The sequence below is a fragment of the Trichoplusia ni genome, chromosome 3 (genome assembly GCF_003590095.1).
Source record: "Trichoplusia ni isolate ovarian cell line Hi5 chromosome 3, tn1, whole genome shotgun sequence".
NCBI lineage: Eukaryota > Metazoa > Arthropoda > Insecta > Lepidoptera > Noctuidae > Trichoplusia > Trichoplusia ni.
This window is the reverse complement of record NC_039480.1, coordinates 8,198,633-8,218,669: the sequence shown is the minus strand read 5'-3', so window position 1 is coordinate 8,218,669 and position 20,037 is coordinate 8,198,633. Positions and strand designations below refer to the sequence as shown.

At 34.7% G+C, this 20,037-nt stretch overlaps 2 protein-coding genes across 2 annotated transcripts; one reads left to right on the top strand and one right to left on the bottom strand.

Moving 5' to 3' along the window:
• The first annotated feature begins 4,230 nt into the window (after window positions 1–4,230).
• On the top strand, window positions 4,231–14,344 carry LOC113491760 (small integral membrane protein 14). The gene is made up of 4 exons (XM_026868925.1): window positions 4,231–4,363; window positions 4,633–4,706; window positions 9,049–9,240; window positions 13,051–14,344. The coding sequence occupies exons 2-4, from the start codon at window positions 4,635–4,637 to the stop codon at window positions 13,087–13,089; spliced, it is 303 nt and encodes a 100-aa protein (XP_026724726.1). The 5' UTR covers window positions 4,231–4,363; window positions 4,633–4,634; the 3' UTR covers window positions 13,090–14,344.
• A 400-nt stretch (window positions 14,345–14,744) lies between these two features.
• Window positions 14,745–19,828, bottom strand: LOC113491755 (zinc finger CCHC domain-containing protein 8 homolog). The gene is made up of 7 exons (XM_026868912.1): window positions 18,994–19,828; window positions 18,689–18,861; window positions 17,388–17,586; window positions 16,936–17,067; window positions 16,520–16,700; window positions 15,970–16,166; window positions 14,745–15,653 (listed from the first exon to the last, which is right to left on the bottom strand). Exons 1-7 carry the CDS (start codon window positions 19,693–19,695, stop codon window positions 15,060–15,062), a joined length of 2,178 nt encoding a protein of 725 aa, XP_026724713.1. The 5' UTR covers window positions 19,696–19,828; the 3' UTR covers window positions 14,745–15,059.
• Between the last annotated feature and the right edge of the window lie 209 nt (window positions 19,829–20,037).

Genomic DNA, 20,037 nt, shown 5'->3' with positions numbered 1-20,037 from the left:
TAGTCACAAAGCGGCTCATTTCGTTCGGCAATACCGGGATGGTTTGTCAAATTTGGAGAAGGCCGAAGTTCAGCTGTGGACTGCTATAGGTATATAGAAAAGATGATGATAATAACAAAAATTCCGTTTAGGGCCTGTAATGGACCTTAGGAGGCTTAGGTGTATCTGTAAGCCTATTGTGAATTACAGATATTGGTTTGTTTTAAAAGTAGATATTATAGAACACATACACCTAAAGAATTTTGCGAGTGTGACCAACTGACTTGCACTGTAGTGGAGCCTGTTTTAGTTACTTGCGGTGGTTACTGTAGTTCAGAAGCTTTTTATAAGATTAGACAGATATATTTAGAAGATTTTTATATCAGAAGCTCAATAATTTAGGAACAATTATTTTATCGACTGAAAACAGGAAAACGCATAGGGAATCTCCAGACAGGACAAGCGGTTGTGCATGTATGGAGAATGAGGGAGAGAGAGGTATTGTGAAAAAAATAAACCCATGTCCTTCGCATTTTTCCACGTTTTTTATACACTCACTTTTCTTGTTTGATTTTTGAAATCTATTAACATTGAAATGTAAAATACATTATTTTAGAATCGCGACCCCGCCGCGTCTGCTCATGATCAAGGACTCCGGTTGGGTCCGAAACTAGTCGGCCTGCCCGGTAAATACGCGTGAGTAAACCGTTACATCATTTAATAATTATTGTAGATATATTATTTATCTATACTTGTACCTGTTGTGGCCTCTCTTTTTGGTGTCACGTGAAAATTTTTACTATCGTCAGTGAACAATTCAATACGATAACCATTTACGAATTTTAATTGTATTTTTTTTTTCAAATTAGGTAAGTGCGTATCTACGTCATTTATATTATTAAGTATATATAAGTAGGTTACTATCTCAATACCATTTTATTATGTCTACACCTACGTACTGAGTAAGGAGGCATTATTTTATTATTTTGTGGGTATCTACTAGGTGGACTACTTAAACGGAAATAGATTTTCTGTAAAACACTGTTTTCAAATCTTTCGAGTGAAACTTGTCGCTCGTCTGGGTTTTCAATTGAGTTGGAATTTTGCCTTTATTTATATTGCGTAATAATGCAATATTACATAGATCTGGACCTCAATTCTGCAATTTTTAATCTCAGATCAATGAATTAAAATGACGATTCATTGATTGATGATTAATTGGATTAAAATGATGCTATTTGTATTCTACTAAGCATTTTGCCAACACAATAATAAGAAATTCAGTAGCGGGCAGAACACTCACTGTGAATATAATACAATTCCAATAATTATTGAGTGAGCAGAATGCTTAAGAGAAACATATCCATAGGTATATACACATCTGGGTATTTTAACCTTGTAGGAATCTCGTGCTAATTTAACACTTATATGACATGTGTAGTAGGTAAGTAACTACTTAGCGTCATATACACGGTGATTTTTTTGTCGTCTTACAAAAGCAGCCCATTTAATGTATCCGACGTAAAACACGATTTTTTTATCATCAACTAAGATAATAATTACGAAGAAAAATTAAACAACAGAAATCTGAAATATACTCTTAAAAATGATAAAAACTCCGCCGCCCGCGCCCCTCACCATTGTTACAAGGCTCGGACCGCGCTCGCAACAGAGCTGTGTTTCTAAAAAACTACGAATTGCAGCATAATATTGAATAAAAATTGCATTTTAAATTTATTTAAATCTCATAAATACCTATTTTTTTATCATGAACGTATTCTAGTCATTGGATACATGGACTGGGCTGATTTTGTAAGACGACTAAAAAATCACGGTGTATAATTATTTTCATGAAGATAATTAAATTATGCCTAGACTTTAATACCTGTTTCTTTACAAGTGGTTATAACTACAGAAAATTTTATAACACTTAGGTACTACATATTAAGTGGATAATATGTAATCTTAAGGAAACCTTTTTATATTTTTTTACTCTCTGTCTGACTCTTTCTCTAACATCGCGCCATTATTATCATCTTTGAACTCGAATGATACCTTTCATATACCTTTAAATATTACCATGTCATTTGGTAGCAAATATTTAACTTAGTGTTAGTATTAGTAATTACCTCATACTTGTCCAGTGTTTTTGCGCTACGCTGGGGGCGCAGTATTGTACTCCGTAAAAATAAACCTAAGTGACTGAAAAAAAAACGGGAATTTGTGAGAACTATTAGTTTATAAGATATTTCTGAAATTTATATAGGTAGATTGCTATGTTTAAAGGCTGCGATAAAATTGTTTTATCGCGTTTTACAAAGAATTCGAAATGTGATCTCTCTTTTTTTCCTAAAATATTATAATCAATAATTGTACCTACAGCAATTTATGCACACATATATTTTGACTTACCTTCATACCGAGTGTACCTAGGTGTACCGAGTACCGAGTATACAGAGTGTAGTGTAAACCGTTACATGATTTAATAATATTCATTATTATGTGAGATTGATATCAGCAGAATGCGAACTGTACCTACGCAAACCTACATTCGTGCATGCGAGGAACATCTGGAATGTACTTAGTGTACACGCGAGGTGTGTAGTTAATATTACACACAATAATAGATTGGAATTTATAATAACATTAATAACCAATTAAAATATGCTTACTTAGGTACGTAATAGACTCAATTCGTCAAATGATTTTATACAGTATGTTTACGTTAAAAAATACCTATTCGTCGACTTGGGGTGTGTACCGTAAAATGATTAAGTACTTACTTGTGATTCATCATCATCCTAGCCTTTCCCCAACTATTTTGAAGTCGGCTTCCAGTCTAATCAGATGCAGCTGAGTACCAGTGTTTTGAAAGGAGCGACTGCCTATCTGACCTCCTCCACCAAATAGCCTGGACAACACGATATCCTTAGCCAGACTACTCGCGGACTGGTTATCAGTCTTTCTAGCTTCAGACTACACGTAACGACTGTCAAAAATGTATAAATATCAGCCGGCACCCACAATTTAACGTGCCTTCCGAAACACTTAGGAACTCGTTATGAAAGGGTCACCCATTCCCGGACCCATGTGTGTCAAGCGTGCCCTAACCTGTGATCGATCAGCTTGTGCAGATGCAGCTAAGCCAAAAGGCCTCCACCAGATTAAATATTTATGACTAGGTATTTATTGAAAAATAAGTGATTTTTTTTTTTCGATCCGTAAATTTAAATAAATATGTACCGTATAAGGCAGAACTGAAATCTTTTCCAAACGTCTAAAATTTCCAAAAATCTGGGTAATATTTATCCGAATATTATATTCTTATAATATTTCTTTTTGGACGCTGCAAAAATAATATTGAATTTTTCAGCGAGTCGTCTTTCAAGGATTGGACAGGGGTTTTTCATACCTACATGTTATTTAAGGTCGATTTTTGTTTAGCGCCAGTAAATAAAATTATATTTTTTGCCAGCACATAAATTACCTAGCTGAGTAAAAAACCGATTCATAGTAAGCATGCGCTCGCAATAGTGTTATTTTTTTTTTCCGATATTTTCAAGAAATACGGACGACTCCTAGCTATCTACCTACTGCTTAAATTAAGACGTGCGGAATAGGAAGAGAAACACCGCTGTATTGTAGTGCTGTAGCACATATCATACTCTGAACAACAAAGATTACAGTCATCTAATAATTTAAAAAAATACATCTGTGTTTTGTAATTGTTATATTTGAGGCATAAAAAGAATCATGCCCCACTCACTTCAAGAGCTGTACAAAACTACAAATGTCAGTACAACTAAGATACTTACATAGTAAATAACCTGAAGGAAACAATACTCTAGAAGTCTAGATGCTATAATTCATTTTTATTTATTATTTGTATGCCGCATTGTGATTGGCTTAGTTATATAAGTACTAACATTATAAAATGATTTCCTCTGTCACGCTTCCCCAAGCATTCCATTATCACTTTGAGACGCGGTGGTAAACCCATCAAATTGTAATGCCAATGCTTAGGAAGCATCACTGAACTGCTCAAACATGAACTTAATTTTTTTCTATCTACTTTAAAGTTTTAATCAGTGTTTCAACGTTACAAAATAGCAAAATCTTCCAAAAGGAAAGTATTTTTTTGGGATGGCAACATTGGATTTTAAAAGCCCTCCACCTTCGTCGTGATTGGATGCTACCATCCAATCATTTCTCGTGTTACCCAATCGTGTAGCTCCAGGCACTCAGTGTAAAAATGTCGTCGCAAGTGTAGCTGAGTGTTCAACAATTTACTATTATTCAACAAACCAAACGAAGTTGCACTCACTTTAAGTAAAATAACGACATAATTTGTTGATTTTCATTCTCCTGCAAACTAGTGCTGCAGGTACGTTTGAGAATTTTACTTTCTCTTCGCTTAGATCCATGACAGATGATCCTTGACCAGTGTTTTTTGTATTTGTAAATAAAAACAAAGATGTGGATTAATAAACTCGTAGTCGCTGATTGCGTTGACTGGGAGGAAAAGTGAGACGTTGACGTAATCGCCTTGAGTACTAAATTGTTTGTATGCCAGCTGATGCTTGAAAATATCGGTCATAAAGTCGAGATCGAAAGTAGTGGCGAAGTGAAATTAAGTGGAAATTTTGTCCATAGATATGGCTGACGAAATGGATCCTTGCGAGTGCCTGTGGAATCACGAGCTGGCAATGCGTCGGCTAATATCCCTGGTGAGTAACAAGCTGTCCTTGTAGTTGCATGGTAATAATATGTTATTAAAAGTGGGTGGACGATCCACGTCTACAGTAACACGATGATATCTTTTGTTTCTATTTATGTTTACCAACATTGTCTGCAACATTCTTGGTGTAAGTACGGCAGTTACAACAAACTTGGCACATATGCTCTGCAATCGATTTCAATACGGAATAATATTATCATCATGTGATTACGAAACATTCTCGACTTTCTTCTTTGTTGGTCGGATTATAAAAACTAAAATGAAATTGAAGCATTCATTAGCCAAATCTTTTCTAAATACCTACAAATATTTAAAAAAAAAACATATTTCGCATTTCTCAAAGAAATGTTCAAATGCAAACCAAGAAACCTTCAATTACGATAATAGTTTTGTGTCTGTCTAGAAATTTCTAAACTAATATTTTCCATAGATTAATAAGTATTAAAACCTCATTTTAATGCACATTTGTTTACATAATTGATTGTTAGTCATTTATGAGCAATTATAATTGGATTGTAATCACTCTGATCATTATACAAGTACTAGTTAATTAAACATTATGGTATGCACTGTAAATATTTTGATGGTCTACTGTTCATATTATAAATAAAGGAATTCCAGAGAACCTATTTCTATTGTTCAAATGAGTTTTAGATGTGAATAGCATTGTCTGTTAAGACTTTACATTACTTCTTAATAGAGAAAGTTCTGGTTAAAAATATTAATTAAAGCTGGCTTAAAAACAAGTCACTGGCTGTAAAGAGGTTTAGACCCTCCTACAAACAGTTCGGATCTAGTACAATTGGCATTCTGTTGTATAAAATACATTATACCGAAACAAATACTACTAATGAACTACAATGTATAACTTAAATACATTTGTTTTGTTTTAATTACTGTTTTTAGTTACCTTGTTTATACTTGAAAATATAGATCAACAGGAATAACTGTTTATGAATCAGATAATTGGTCACTTGATTTACCATATGGTCTAATGTGTTTAGCTGAACCCGCTAGAATCATAAACCTAAAGAGCTCAAAAAGGCTAGTCAGAACAATCATTTAAAGAGTGACTGAAATATCTAAATTTGTTTTGAAAACAACACAACTATGTCACAAACATCCTTTCATTTTGTAACGGCTGAATCATCAATTGTTTACTTGTATTATTTACAAGGGTTTAAATAAACATTCAGAATGGAAGCAACAATGAATTTGATAGATTATAATAAGGCTTAGGATAAGTTTAGGACTGCCTGTGTTCAGGATTTTACAAAAATAATAATAGGGTTAGGAGACCAAGATAATAACATAGTTTATTTTAAATGAGCAAGCTAAGCTAGATAGCATTGTTTTGTGTTATGTGCAAGGATGTGCTTCTGAACTAGGTTTGTAACCTGTATTACCGCATGCATACATATGTATATTACCTATTCTCCTAGGTTTGATTTACTCTCAGCTGTTCTCATCATTTATCTTTAGATTTATATTTAAAATGGCTCAAACAGACCATTCCTATCAGCGTCATACATTACTTATCAGTGTTTAGTCTAATGTAGGTCAAATGGTGTTTCAATGCTAATAAAATTTACATTAGCATGTAAGGAATACTATTGAAGTTTATGGAGTAACAGTTAAAGAGGCATTTAGATATTTATGTCGTAAAAAAAGTAGTATCATCCTCTGGAAAATACTTTCCATGCAAAATGCATCATTGCATTGCCTTAAAAGAAAGATGAACAATGAAAGATCAACTCTTTTCCTTAATTTGTATCTTATAGAGGGGAAAACATTAGCCTGATAATTCCCACTCTTCTTCCTCTTGTTTTGGCTTATAAAAACCCAATTCATTTAATATGAAGTTATATTTCAATTGCTGTGCTAACTGGGCCTTATCGCGACTGATATACCAATTATTTCACGCTGTAATTGAACGCGATATTGTTTATTGCCTGCCTATATATATGGCGTCGTTATTTTATATATTTCCTTTTAATAAAATTGGTTTACGTAACTGAGGCTTGCCTATAGTATAAGACACGGTGGATTTGCAGTTGTTTTAGAACAAAAATCTAAATAACAATGATAAATTACTTCGACAATTTTCGGTACAAAAAATACTAAAGACCTTGTGTGGCCTGATCAACAGTGCCAATTGTTTTCTGTTTTTTCCCTTGCACCTTGCACTGTTTCTATCAGAGAAAGGAGCAAAACTGACTTAATAAAACCTCTTTGGCTACATAGTTGCAGAGCACGTGTATATTTTATACACGTGTGATCTACAATGTGACTGGTTACAATTAGCGCTGGCAGATTACTAGTTCAGCGGTAAAGCCGAGTGGAACCGACAGTTATTATGAATAGTTTATTGATGTTCATTGTGACAGCAACTGGACGATTCTCATTGTTGTTGCGGCGTCAGACATCCATCGCTGTAAAGAAATATTAAAAGGGCAATGTTGAACATATTTCAAAAATATGTTTCGGGTATCAAGAAGTACACTTGATTTGCATGTGAAGAAGAAGAAGACGAATAATTTTCCCTGTTTTTTCCACATTTTCCATTGTATCCACTGCTCCTATGAGATTTTTTTAATTTGAACCAGTAGTTCCTGAGATTAGCACGTTCAAACAAACAAACTCTACAGCTTTATTATAAATTTGAAGTATCTGATATTCCCACATTAGTGAGTGCGCAATAAAATTGATCTACGGGATCAACCTCCATTTAAACTTTAAAACCATTTTACACGTAGTTTTTGTTTCGTATAAAACTACGTAGACAACTTCGTTATAGAGCGATAGGCCTGTTAACGTTTTGATAACGCTTCAGATAAGATTGTGTTGAAACGAGAACCATTAATTATAAGCACGTACTTGTACTTTAAACCACATGTACCCTCATTTTGTCCGGCTGTTTATGCCATATTTTCCCAAGTATTAGGTAAAAATTGCCAACTTGATATTTTCTTTAAACTCTTGTAAATAACATTGAGCTTGTTATTGTTTTGTAGGCGACATTTCTTGCAATTGAATAAACATTATTAACATTCAAGTTTATAATATTTTTTTTTGTGTAACAATAAAGTATTCGGAGATTTTTTTTATTTAATACGGTCTATTTTTCATTCTGGCTTATTTTGTGATTTTGACCAACGGACCCAACCAGAGTCCTTAAAATGTATTGCCTGACCTGGGAAACAAACCATACCGATATACTTTTGACGTTGACGCGCACTACGCTACTAAGTAGGATATTTAGAAAAATCTTTAATGGTACAAAATACAAACATAAAAAATTCTTCTAGAACCGTACCTAAAGAAATGTAAAAAGACTTTTCTTTCTTACTTTTTTATACAAAGGTGAACGTTCTAAAACCTAGTTTTGTGTATAAAACCATTAAACTTTACGATGTTATCGTTAACTTATAGCTTATATTTTCCGTTGCCTTAGGTTTTTTTCCTAAATAACGTAACTACTAAACCTATGACGTAACGTTCTGAGGCCTTGGAAAATGCATATGAAACGCATGTTACATACAGAAGTTTAGCTTTCCGATAAATGCGACAGCTATGTTTATTGGATACGCTATAAATCAATTTTTATTTTACATTCCTTGCGACTCGCACACATAAATATCGATCTTATATTTCTCGTTCTTACATAAGCAAATACAGATGCAGACTAGCTCTTTACCGCATAATTATGTTAGGTGTAACGTAGGCTATTTTACATACAATTTGGAGAAAGAAATTTGTGTATTGTTTACGCAGTTACATCGTAAAATTCCATGTCTCGCTTGTCAACAAACAAATCAAATTGAGTATGAATATTCAAGTAACAATAAAAGTATTGTATTTACAAACAAACGCAGGAAATCGATTTCGCTGGCATTGATTCTGAAATAATTAAACGTACACGTAACATTTATAGGTTCTACGTAATATTTTTGGGCGTACATTTTCATTACTTTGATATCAGTTTTTATGGTTTCTGTTACGTGAAGTTTTCCGTTACATGCATCGAACGTAAATATTGATGGGTCGTTTCGGAAAATAGCTTCTTGCGTGTATCACATTATTTTCCTTCTATTGAAAAAAATAAACTAAACATTGCGTGAATAAGAGCCAAGCTCAATCATCTCTATGTATTATGTCCTTTTCCTACACGTAGAATAGAAACAGACTCGTAGAGTCGTACATAATAAGTATCTTAAGGGCTACAACATTGATTTTTATCTGTTACTTTTAGAAACATCTATGACAACTAAACTTAAAACACAGATCGGTACCTGTAATACCATTTCTCAAATTCTTTTCTTGTTACCCAGCTTCGTCAAGGGCAGTCATACTGCACAGACAGCGAGTGCCTGGACCAGCTGCCGGGGCTTCCGCGGCCGGAGTCCTCGGCCAACAGTTTCATGGTTATGTTCCTCATGATGGCCCTAGCCCTTGCCATGTACGCCATGCGCCCTCGCCGCAATCAGATACAGGACGCCGCTAAGCCGACGCGCAATTCTCAGGTAAGATTTCTTTATTAATAAACTTGCATCTGTCGTCACTGTCCTCGGTAGCCAAGTTCGTAAGTAAATTTCTACAGTCGCAAGCGTTAAAAAGAAACCGTCTTTGGAGATGACATTGGCATTTTCTACCAACGCTAACAATTGCTAGTGTCACTTGGCTTAAGGGACCGGTACTGAAAGCACATTACGAAATGTATTTTTGTTGTCATCTTTGGCTGTAGCATCTGAAGAAGATGATTGTTGCAATCGCGTGCACCTCTCGTGGTTAACGAGTTTCTGGAGCACCGTTTTTAAGTTACGTATAATTAAGAATATAAATTACCATAGAATGTTTTCACACTTATATAGCGAGCCATTATTAAAAAACGATACGAAATATTATGTTAAAAATGTATGATCGATATAAATCAATAATGTTGTTGATTGAATCTAGTTCTAATAAAGCTGTTTTATTAAGTAGTGGAAAAATCGCCAAAGAGTTGTATTAGCTCCGGATATTATTCAAGTGATCATGTAACAATGTAACACCGATAAGCCCTATATTGCGTTTATATTTTACATTAATCATTTAAATATACCTACTCATTATAAATTTGACCCTTTTACCACAGTTGTATCAATAATGTCACCTAGAGATTAAACTTCACCTTTAAAAGTTGTAGATAACCTATTGCAACCTGTAACTCTTGTTCTATGTTTGTCAATAAACGAATTCGAGTTGCGTGGTTTTATCAACAATAATAACGAAAAATTTAACAAATTATTAAAGTTGGACTATAATATACCTATTATATTATTGTCTATTTTCTGCAAACCTCAATTCGTTCTCGTTTAAACAATTTGTTTTAAACAAAGTTCGTAAATTTCCACTCATAATTTACACAATATCATGTCATTTGGGCGCTATTATGCTCGTTCATATTACTACCTGCCATATTAAAATATAAGTAATCTTTAGCAACGACGAGCATGATAATAGCATAGCATGACCGCTGTATTATTTACATCCTGTGGACACACAGCACTTACACAGAGACATTTTCCGCGAAATTAACTAGCAACATTACGACACAAGATGTCGACTTAAAATCTACCTTGAATAGTACATAATTTAGACAGAATAGCCTCAGAAACAATTTCTATCATATTTACGAAATTTCCTGCAATTGAACAAGAAATGTATTCTCAGTTCGCGCTTAACACGAGGAACGAAACACAATGACATTGGCATATTCTAGTCTAGTGCTAAAAGAGAAAGTTACGGCCAAATATAATATATTTACGAGCTAGTCGAAACTAAGGGGCTTGACGAACATTAGCGGCATAAGACGACGACGCAGAAAATTGACGAGTCGCATCCTCACCCTGCTTTTTCTGGACGTTGTGTCGCGACTCTTCTATATATGGAAGCAATTAGATATGAACATTTTCGTATGAAACGGCCGTCGCCACTACAACGCGTCCTCGTCTTACTTACGTCTTTTCTGTCAGTCCCGCCCTGTAGGCTCCAAGTTGTGTCTTCACACGACAAACTGACTCATGACATTGAACTTGTTCACCTACGTAAACACGTACGGTATATATCACAAAAGCGTGCATATAACATCAGAAAGTGGATCATCAATAATGTCAATGCTAGTATTTATTTTATTTCCTGATTTAAATTCAAAAGAACACTTGTCTTGTTGGGCGAGTTTTTGAATTTGGTTGGTAAATTGTTCATGTGGCAACACTTAGTCTATTTTAAAGTCAAAAAGTTACTAAAAATATGAGATTATGCTATTTAAAAACCTGTAATTTAACAAAAACGGTAATTATAACGTTTCAATCATATGCAATTGAAGCTGTAAGCATTGTTTTCTCGGTTTCTTAGAAATAAACAGAATTGTCCAACAACCAATTCAGAGTTTACACTCCATTGTGCTGAAGTCAACAACAATCTAGGTCATGACACTAAATAACAGTTATTTATTCACTACCTTTTTAAAGTGACATAGTAACTGTATCGATTATGCAAACTTTAATAGGAAAATAACAATGTTCATTATAATATTTTCTCGTCTTAGCAATTTATGTCGGTGAAACTTAGTATGCATTATAACATTGAAACCGCATTTTCTTTTGGTGAGGAAATATCGAGAAAATGTTTATGCAATATAATAAACCCGTTAGCTATTTGTAGATCAGATAACAAATAGATTAGCTAACCGAAGTCCTTTAATTTAATCAGTTGAAAAGACAAGATAAAGGAGCAATACCTAATCGCAAAGAATCCTTGATTTTTGGCAAATATTATTTATTTTAAAGATGATATCAAAACATGACCCACTTTTACAATGATTTAGGTGTTCTATCTGAGAAACTGGCATTGGAAATACAAATTCGTGTTTTTTACGTGCTTTAGCACTTTTGCCAAGTAATACGACTAAGTATTATGTCTCAAAACTAAATACGTCGTTCGGATTATGTGTTAGCAACTATCTATACTAATATTGTGTGTGGGTGACTAGTCGCTGGCTATAAGCCGCGGTGACCAATATTCTGTAATGAGGATATAACATCTGTTTTAACATGCACCTCGCGTAGACTATAATACTTGACCTTTTTGAAGGAAGTCTCCGATAAGGTCAACTTATCCGATATCCCGTCAGTACCGTTCATGTTAATGTCAGCATACGCGTGAAATTAGTGAACTTGTAATACCAACAAAAAATAACAGAAAACCAATACAATAGATATATCAATACCATAGATCTTTTTATTGTTAGCTGACTCCTTCCTCATGTAAGCTGACTGATTGTTCCGTACATTGAACTCAGTTCTCGGATATATTGCATGCAGTTAGAACATAGTTCCGATCGATGTAATACGAGATCAAGCTTAGCTTTGCAATAATCATTTCGAACGGATTACGTCAGAAGCGACACGAAACCGGTCCTTGCCAAATACGTCTATAAAAAGAAAACATAAACATGTAAGCAGGAGATGTAATGGACGCGAGAGATTATAATTAATAATAATGCACAAAATCACGACCTAACGTCGTGTTATGCAGATGGTCGGCTGGTAGTGATATTATTTTAACATTTTAGCATCTATATGAAGTTACTTTTATCTATATTGTCTAAGCTAGAAGCATTTTCTACATGACCCCAAAAACTAGTACATTTTTATACATGTCGTCGGTCGATAATTCAAAGTGAAGGCCTGTAACATAGACTGCTATTTTTTTTAGAGTCAAGTTGCGTTTTTGGTGATCTGGCTGTTAACAGAATTCAATTATTCTACGCAAAAAAACTGTAAATGATTTCACAAAGCAAATAACTAATGATTACGGAATGGGTTTAAACAGGAACTAACCACGATAGCGTCCAATGTTTTGACTCTGGTGTTGTTTCAAAACATTCAGGGATCATTAATAAAATTATCTACATATAAAACACGTTAACATTTACTTATATCTCGCGACCGCGCCTGCTCCCTGACCTTTAGAATAGTGTTGGTTTCATAAACCTTGATTATTTTAATATTCAGTACTTTTAATACTCATCTCATCTCATCAGTCTACTTTTGGAAAAAAATGAAATACCAAAAAATCTAAAAATGTATAAGTATAAAAAGTAGTATCAACAAAAAACGAAACTTGGTTCTGTTTTTATACAGCATCACGGCGAACAAATCCCGTTTGCTTGTGTTGAAAAACTTACTTCCTGTTATTAAGAGCCATATTTTGCTGTTTTGAATCTGATCGCGGTCGGTACTAGCTTAGATCGGAACATTTATTAAGTAACATAATTTCTTTGTTCACAGGATCATGATGGCGCCCCACCCACACCTCCAAGAATATAAACAACGGAGACATCGCCAAGGGGTCACGCTAACAATGAATTCCAGTAATTGTATTATAAATATAGTAAAATGTACCGCACCAGGTTGTGGACACAAGAACGTCATCACAACTTAAGTGTAGATGTATATGATCTTATATAGGTATTATCTACTGATAAGGTTATTATGAGCGATTGGAAAGATTCGATATAATCTTCAACCATTTAGTTTCGCCGACACGCTGTTGCATGTATATTATGAACTTCGTCTGTAAAAATTTATTCCACTTGAATAGAAGTAGCAGGCGTCATAATAGTCTACTTATGAACTTAGAATTTATAACGGTCATTCGGATGCTCCATGCATTTACCTCTTATAACTTTCTATATGTTTATTATTTTCTGCGTATTTATCATCGTTTGGTGCTATATTTTTTCAACTACTTATTAGCTTACAGTGTATACTCAATAATCACATCTTTTTAACTTATTTCTGCAAACGAAAAGACATGTTATTTGTCCAGCTGCACACTCGAAACATTTATCATGACAATGCGATTCGCTCCACTACTAGTGCAATAAATGCCTCAAAATATAAGATCTGATGTTTATAGTATTATAATATGGTATAAAGTGTTTGGAAGACGTAATAAGAGTAAAAAGTTTGACATTGTGTTGAGAAGTTTCGCAATTGTAATCATGAATAATTTGAGCTGCGACGTTGGCCACTATTGTTTTTGGATTATATAATAACCCTCTGTTGGTTTGCTATTGCCTAAGTATTACGCGGGCGAGTTAAAACAAGCGTGAACGTCAACTAGAGGTATTTGACGAGATTCTATATTTGACGAGATTCTAGATAATTTATGGGGAAATGTGATTTCTCTTCATCGTGATATTGCCTCCATTGGAGACTATCAAAAATGTCTCATTAGCATTTGCAAATTCAAACAGCACTTATGGTTTTCTTTGTGTAACACTTATTTAAGTGATGAGAAAAATAAAATATATATACTTACCTGCATACAACAATTGTGGAGATACGCAAAAGGAAATTATTCCACAAATTCTGTTGTTATTTTTTATTTTTCTGGTCAGAATAATGCATATTCCACTAGTTTTAGTTAATTCACGTTTGACTTGGGTTGGGTAATATTATCAACCATAATTAATTTTGCGAGTTACTGTATTGTTTACATACTATGTATTTTTATTATTATTGTCAAAACCGATCGAGATTCTATTTATCAAGAGAAATAAATATAACTATGAGAAAATGTTTGTGTTTTTGTACTTTATATTGGTAAGCGAAATCTGTCGACACTCTTCTGCAAATAGAAATATAAGTAAATAGCAAAACATTACAACATTTATAGTTAAGGTCAAGATAAATTACTGCTGTTTGTTTTCCTGTTTCATGTAGTTTTTACTTTACCTGGTGTTCGACTGATCTTCACTGGGCTCGTTTGCGTTTACCTTGATCATACTTCAAAGCACCTGCTAAAGAATCTTCAACTACTCACCTTTTAGCATCATCGCAGTTCTACAGACTGCTTTGTAGTCCCAAGTAGTAAAGCTACGTCTTGCGATACAGCAAAATAATGTCAGCAGGTAAATTAAATTATTCTCGAACACGTGGACCGACTTGTCACTGACGAATAAATAATAAAGCGAATATACTTAAAACTGTATGTATTATAACGGTCAAATGTAAGGAGCTGCAAAACGCAAATCTGTCAACAAAATGTGAACTGTCATAATTGAATGTTTAAATTATTTCATGGAGATCATGCTAAAACGCACCAAAGCTGGTAACTCATTGTATAAATATAACATGTTAAAATGTTCTTTTTTATCCAAAAAAATGCATTACTCTTACGAGTAGTATAAAAATACCGAGTCTCAATTTACATTTACATACGCCTAACAATTCCATGCATACTTCTTGCATTAAGAACCAGCAGTCTGTGCCTAAACAGGCGGAGGAGGGGATCATGAGTCCTGTATCCTATCCACTTCACTCTTAACTTTCCTTAACAATGCACTTATTTGTTTGTACTTCCCTGTCGAATTTGGAAGGTTCTCGAAGTTGATGACGTCACAAATGTCTTTCGCGAACTTGTCGTCTGTGGGTAGTTGTAGGTAAGACGATGCGATGTTCATGACGGGTGTTCCGTATTGCGTGCCTTTTACGTGTCCTGGCTTTGATGGCTCTGGTTCTGGTGTAGTTGGGACCTTGGGAGTGCTTGTTTCCTTTTCTTGTTTGGCTTCTAGAACGTTCGACGACGACGGTTCCGGGGTAGTTGGCTTTGGTTCTGTACTTGAGGCGTCTTGCGATTCGCTCTCTTTGTCATCTGTGCTAGCGTTTTCTTTATTGTCTGCAGTTTGTGTCGCATCAGATTTCTCCGCGGCTTCGTCAATAATATCAATAATCTTATCATCTACATTTTCATCGGTTGAATCTAGTATACTAATAACCGACACGTTTGGAGTCGCGTCACTGTCTAAAGCATTCAACAGAACTCGTTTCTTCTCTTCTAAGTCGTCAAGACTTGGGCTACCGCGTCCACTGCTTTGTGAGTTGCCCTGAAAATATAACTTGGAATTTCTTTTCTGGTTCTAGTTAGATTCATGCATTGAAAGACGTTTAGTTAAAATAACTTCTTTCACTTGGTCATAGTTTTAAAGTCTAAGGAGAACAAAATTGTATACAGATTATTGTAATACAGAAAACAACATTGTTCATATAAAGTATAAACAGTAGACCAGATCTTTTCGAACCGTTTTAGATTCATCCCTCAGTTTCGAAATGTCATTCCTATAGAAAAGACTAGACAAGAAGCTAAAAATAAAAGCATAAGTATGCAAGCAAGCAAAAATGTGTCTTAATTCTAGTACTCACATCATCCTCATCAATCGTAATGAGATCGGCAATGGGTACAGGAATATCGTCGATTTTAATGACTTCTATAACTTCTACGTCATCCCCGCTGTCAACAGGCTTGTCTGCGGGCGCTGGTGGAGGACTGGCGGGCGGCGGCGGCGGCGGTGGCGGGGCTTCGTCGGGTAACGGCGGGTTAGATGGGAATGCTGCTCCTTCTGTTAAAGTTTATAGGCGGTTTTTAATTATATGTACCTTGCTTTAGAAGAAGAGAGACGCTTACGAAGAAAATGAGAATGGCGAAGTCCATAAAATTGTTAAACAGAGACGTGTTATGAAAATTTTTGTTATCATGTTATTATATCTCATGACTTGTAAAATTAGGTTCCCATATCTTATAGGGGCTTTCTTCTTTTGTAAATATTTTGCAAAGCTGTGACGAACACAGTTATTTAAGAGAAACGGAATGACTTAAATCCGTTCTTACCGAACCTTTCACTCTCGGCTCAAAATAAGTGGGGATTTTTTTTCAATTTTGGAGTAAAATAATGAATTGAGCGAATTTACTTACCGTCTCCACTATCAAGTTCCATCTCAGCTTGTCCCTCAAAAGTGGTATTCTGACTGGCCGAAGGGAAGAACGTCAGCTTCTTACGTTTGTAAGCCTTCATTGCGTTCGGCGCTAGGTACTGAAGCATCGCCATCTTGCTGTCTTGGTCCGACATCGGTGGTAAACCAAACATTTGTGACTCCTGTAATTACAAACATTATTTTAATGCTCTTCTACAAACATTACTTTGAATAAAAACTACCACTGGTTAAAACAAAATAGTTTTTAAGAACAAAACATACAAAACCGACTTCTAATAAAAGCTGCTGAGCCAAACTTGATGAAATTTTTATGGTACCAAATAACAGCTATTTCATGTTGCTTAGTTTCGGGTGTAACTAAGCAATGCTAAAAAAGTCGCAAGGAAAAGATTTTACCTCTATATACCGCGAACTCGCGGGCACATTGAACCCAGGGAAGTCTAATATCTTTTTAATGTCAAACTTGTCTTTGGAGCCAGGTTCGGACACTTCACCTTCTTCCTCCTCCGGCTCCAATGTCGCGTTACCCTGAAAATAACATTTTTAACTTGTGTTAAAATAACTATAATTTTACTTTTATTATTCAATTGGTAAAAAGAGTATCTATCCATAATAGTTAAATAAACATATTATGTAACATTAAAAAGGTTTTAATTTTACTCAAACACTTGGCAACCTCGAACCTTCGCGAGCCCATGTGCGAAGTTTAAAATCCTTATGAGTTTTTAAAGTTGTAGTAGTTATTGGGACAACAAAAGCCGTTTGCCATTTCAGTGCCTTGCATTGTCTCAATCACGACTAGTCAGTCACTGCCAGTCATACACAATGAGTATTATTAAAAAGCAAACCTTTGAATCGAACATCATGATCCCGGAATGTGATATCCTGGCCTCCTCCAGCCAGCCAGGCGGGTATCCGAGCAGTCTCATGCGGTATATGTGGAGTGGTAACTCATTCCTCTTCAACCCAAGTGCGTGCCGCAGCGTCCCTGATATCCTACCAGGTATTAAATGACCGTATTTTTGTTCGTCTTCTACATGGTAGCGGCTGGAATCAGAAAATGCTTGTTACTTCTTGTAATACGGTATTTGACTATATCTAATAACATCTGCTTATTCGGTTAGACAGATTTTCTATAAATATTAAATACATATTTTTTCTTTCCTCTACACCATTACAAAGCAGTTTTTTTGTCTAATACGCAAATTGATCGTATTTGCAAGTATGTCAATTTTATCTGCTACTTCCTGTCAACTTTACAACACCATTGCATTTGCCATCACAGCAGTCAAAGACAAGGTTTTAATTGCTCCTTATATTGCAATTAATTTTTCAAACTTTTTTATTAATCATACCTCATTATACTTTCAGTTTGAAAAATCATTGTTATCTAGTTTATGGATATTTAGCCAAATAGGTGTAGAAGTAACATTTGCTATGAATTTCGATTATTTAAGATTTTAAGTTGCAAATAAATTACACTGGCAATTGAAATAGCAAGTATTAAATTGTTTCTTTATCTTTTCTTATCAGGTGGAAATGCAATAACTGAGTATTGTGCTAAACTTTTACCAACATCAATACACCTTACATTTAGTTTATGTAAACAGAATGTTTAAATAGTTAAACTATGACAGTGTAGGGGCTGAAATTAGTCAGGAGTATATTATTATTTTTAAATATCAATTGCAAAGTGAAATAAATTAGAACTAATTCCCAAAATAATACTAAGATATTATTTAAAGATTACTGCATGAAATATGAGAAATAATTAACATATTTTCTCCATTTCAAGGCAGCTCCCTTTTATGTATACCTATCTCCATCTTAATAACGACAGATTTTCATCATATCATTTTTTAACTATGCAGTGGAAATTCCAAATGGACTTTCTCCATCCAATGTTAAAGCCTAGGGGTTTGCTAGACCTGTACTGACTACAACCAATCGTCTGAAAGAACTTAAAAGTTTTAAACCCGCAGAATACCCATGTGTGGTCACTACACGACACTGGCAGTAATTGTTGCACAAGTGCATGTTGCACCCTAAAAAAAAAAGACAAGAAGAGACTACAACCAACAAATCCACTTATGCAAGCCAACACTGGGGCATCCAGGAATGCATTAACAGAATAAGCCATAATACTAACCCAACTCTTTGTGCATTCATAATTTTCCTCTTTTCTGCTATTCTAGCATGGTCTCTAGGAAGGACACAGTCCCTTAATTGATGATTACCATCACAATTGAAGCAGGACCCAGGTCTCCTGGCTGGAGGAGGTGTAGGTTCTTTGTCAGGGACGTTCGATATAAGAGATGATGCCTGAAATTAGTAAAAAAATAAGTTTCCAGTTTTCTAATAAAATTGATATTATAATGGACAATAAGTATTCATCGCAGGGAACCAGAAGGTTAGTATTTATTTTATTAAATATTAAAATTGAATCTACCTTACCTGTCTGTACCTAGGGACATCCTCCATTTGTTCATCACAAGGGTCAGTATCAACAAAAAATAAATTATTCTCTTCTTTTGTTACAACCTCCTTGCTGACTTCTTCAGTCAGATCTTCGGGCCAAATGTCCAATTCTAAATCAGTCTCAACATCTGAGCCAAAGGTTTCTCCTTCATGAAGCTTAATTAAATTTAACATAAAGGTCTTCACTTGTTCCTTATAATTATTTGCCATTTTACTGTCCCTAAAGCGAACTGTGACTAAAGGTGTCCTATTCTCACAGCCCTCTACCCCTAAATCGCTATTGCCTGGCGAATCTATGACTATGTCTTCATTAAATATAGTAGTTTTAGAACTATCACTTATCTTTTTAACACTATCAACTTCATCTTCAGTCTGTTTAGAACTTGTTTGTTTTTGATTTTCAGTGTTACCGATGTCTAAGTCATCGGACATTTTCCCTCCATTCGGCACTGCCGCAGGCGACGGAGATGCGGGTTTCTCACAGCGACCACTCTCCACGGCGGATTGCTGTTCACTGATTTCTTTGTCATTCTCTTCATTTTGAGCATCACTTACAGTTTGAACTACCTCTGTACGATTAATTTTTGGTTCTTTAACCTCTTCATCGCTACTGAGTTCAATGTCCTCATTGTCCAATTCATAAATTATATCATTCACCCCAGCCTTTCGTTTGGCCATGTCGATGATTATTGATCATCAGACAAACTTTTAAATATTAACTATTATGACTATCTCACAGGAATTGGATAATATAGATTTTATTGGGGTTGATTGGGGTTCTCTTGACAAATTAATATTTATTTTGACAATTCATCAGCTTGATAAAAATGTTACTACGGGTAAAAAAAGTACCTATTTACCGAACAAAGTTTTGGAACCACTAAATATTTTATTACTTTTCAATATATATAATTTCTATATGATTCATGTTGAGTATTGGCATTCAGTTAGCTAGATTTGATTTAGATTTTTAAAATACCAATAGTCTTGAAAAAAAAAGACAAGATGACAATGGCCAAA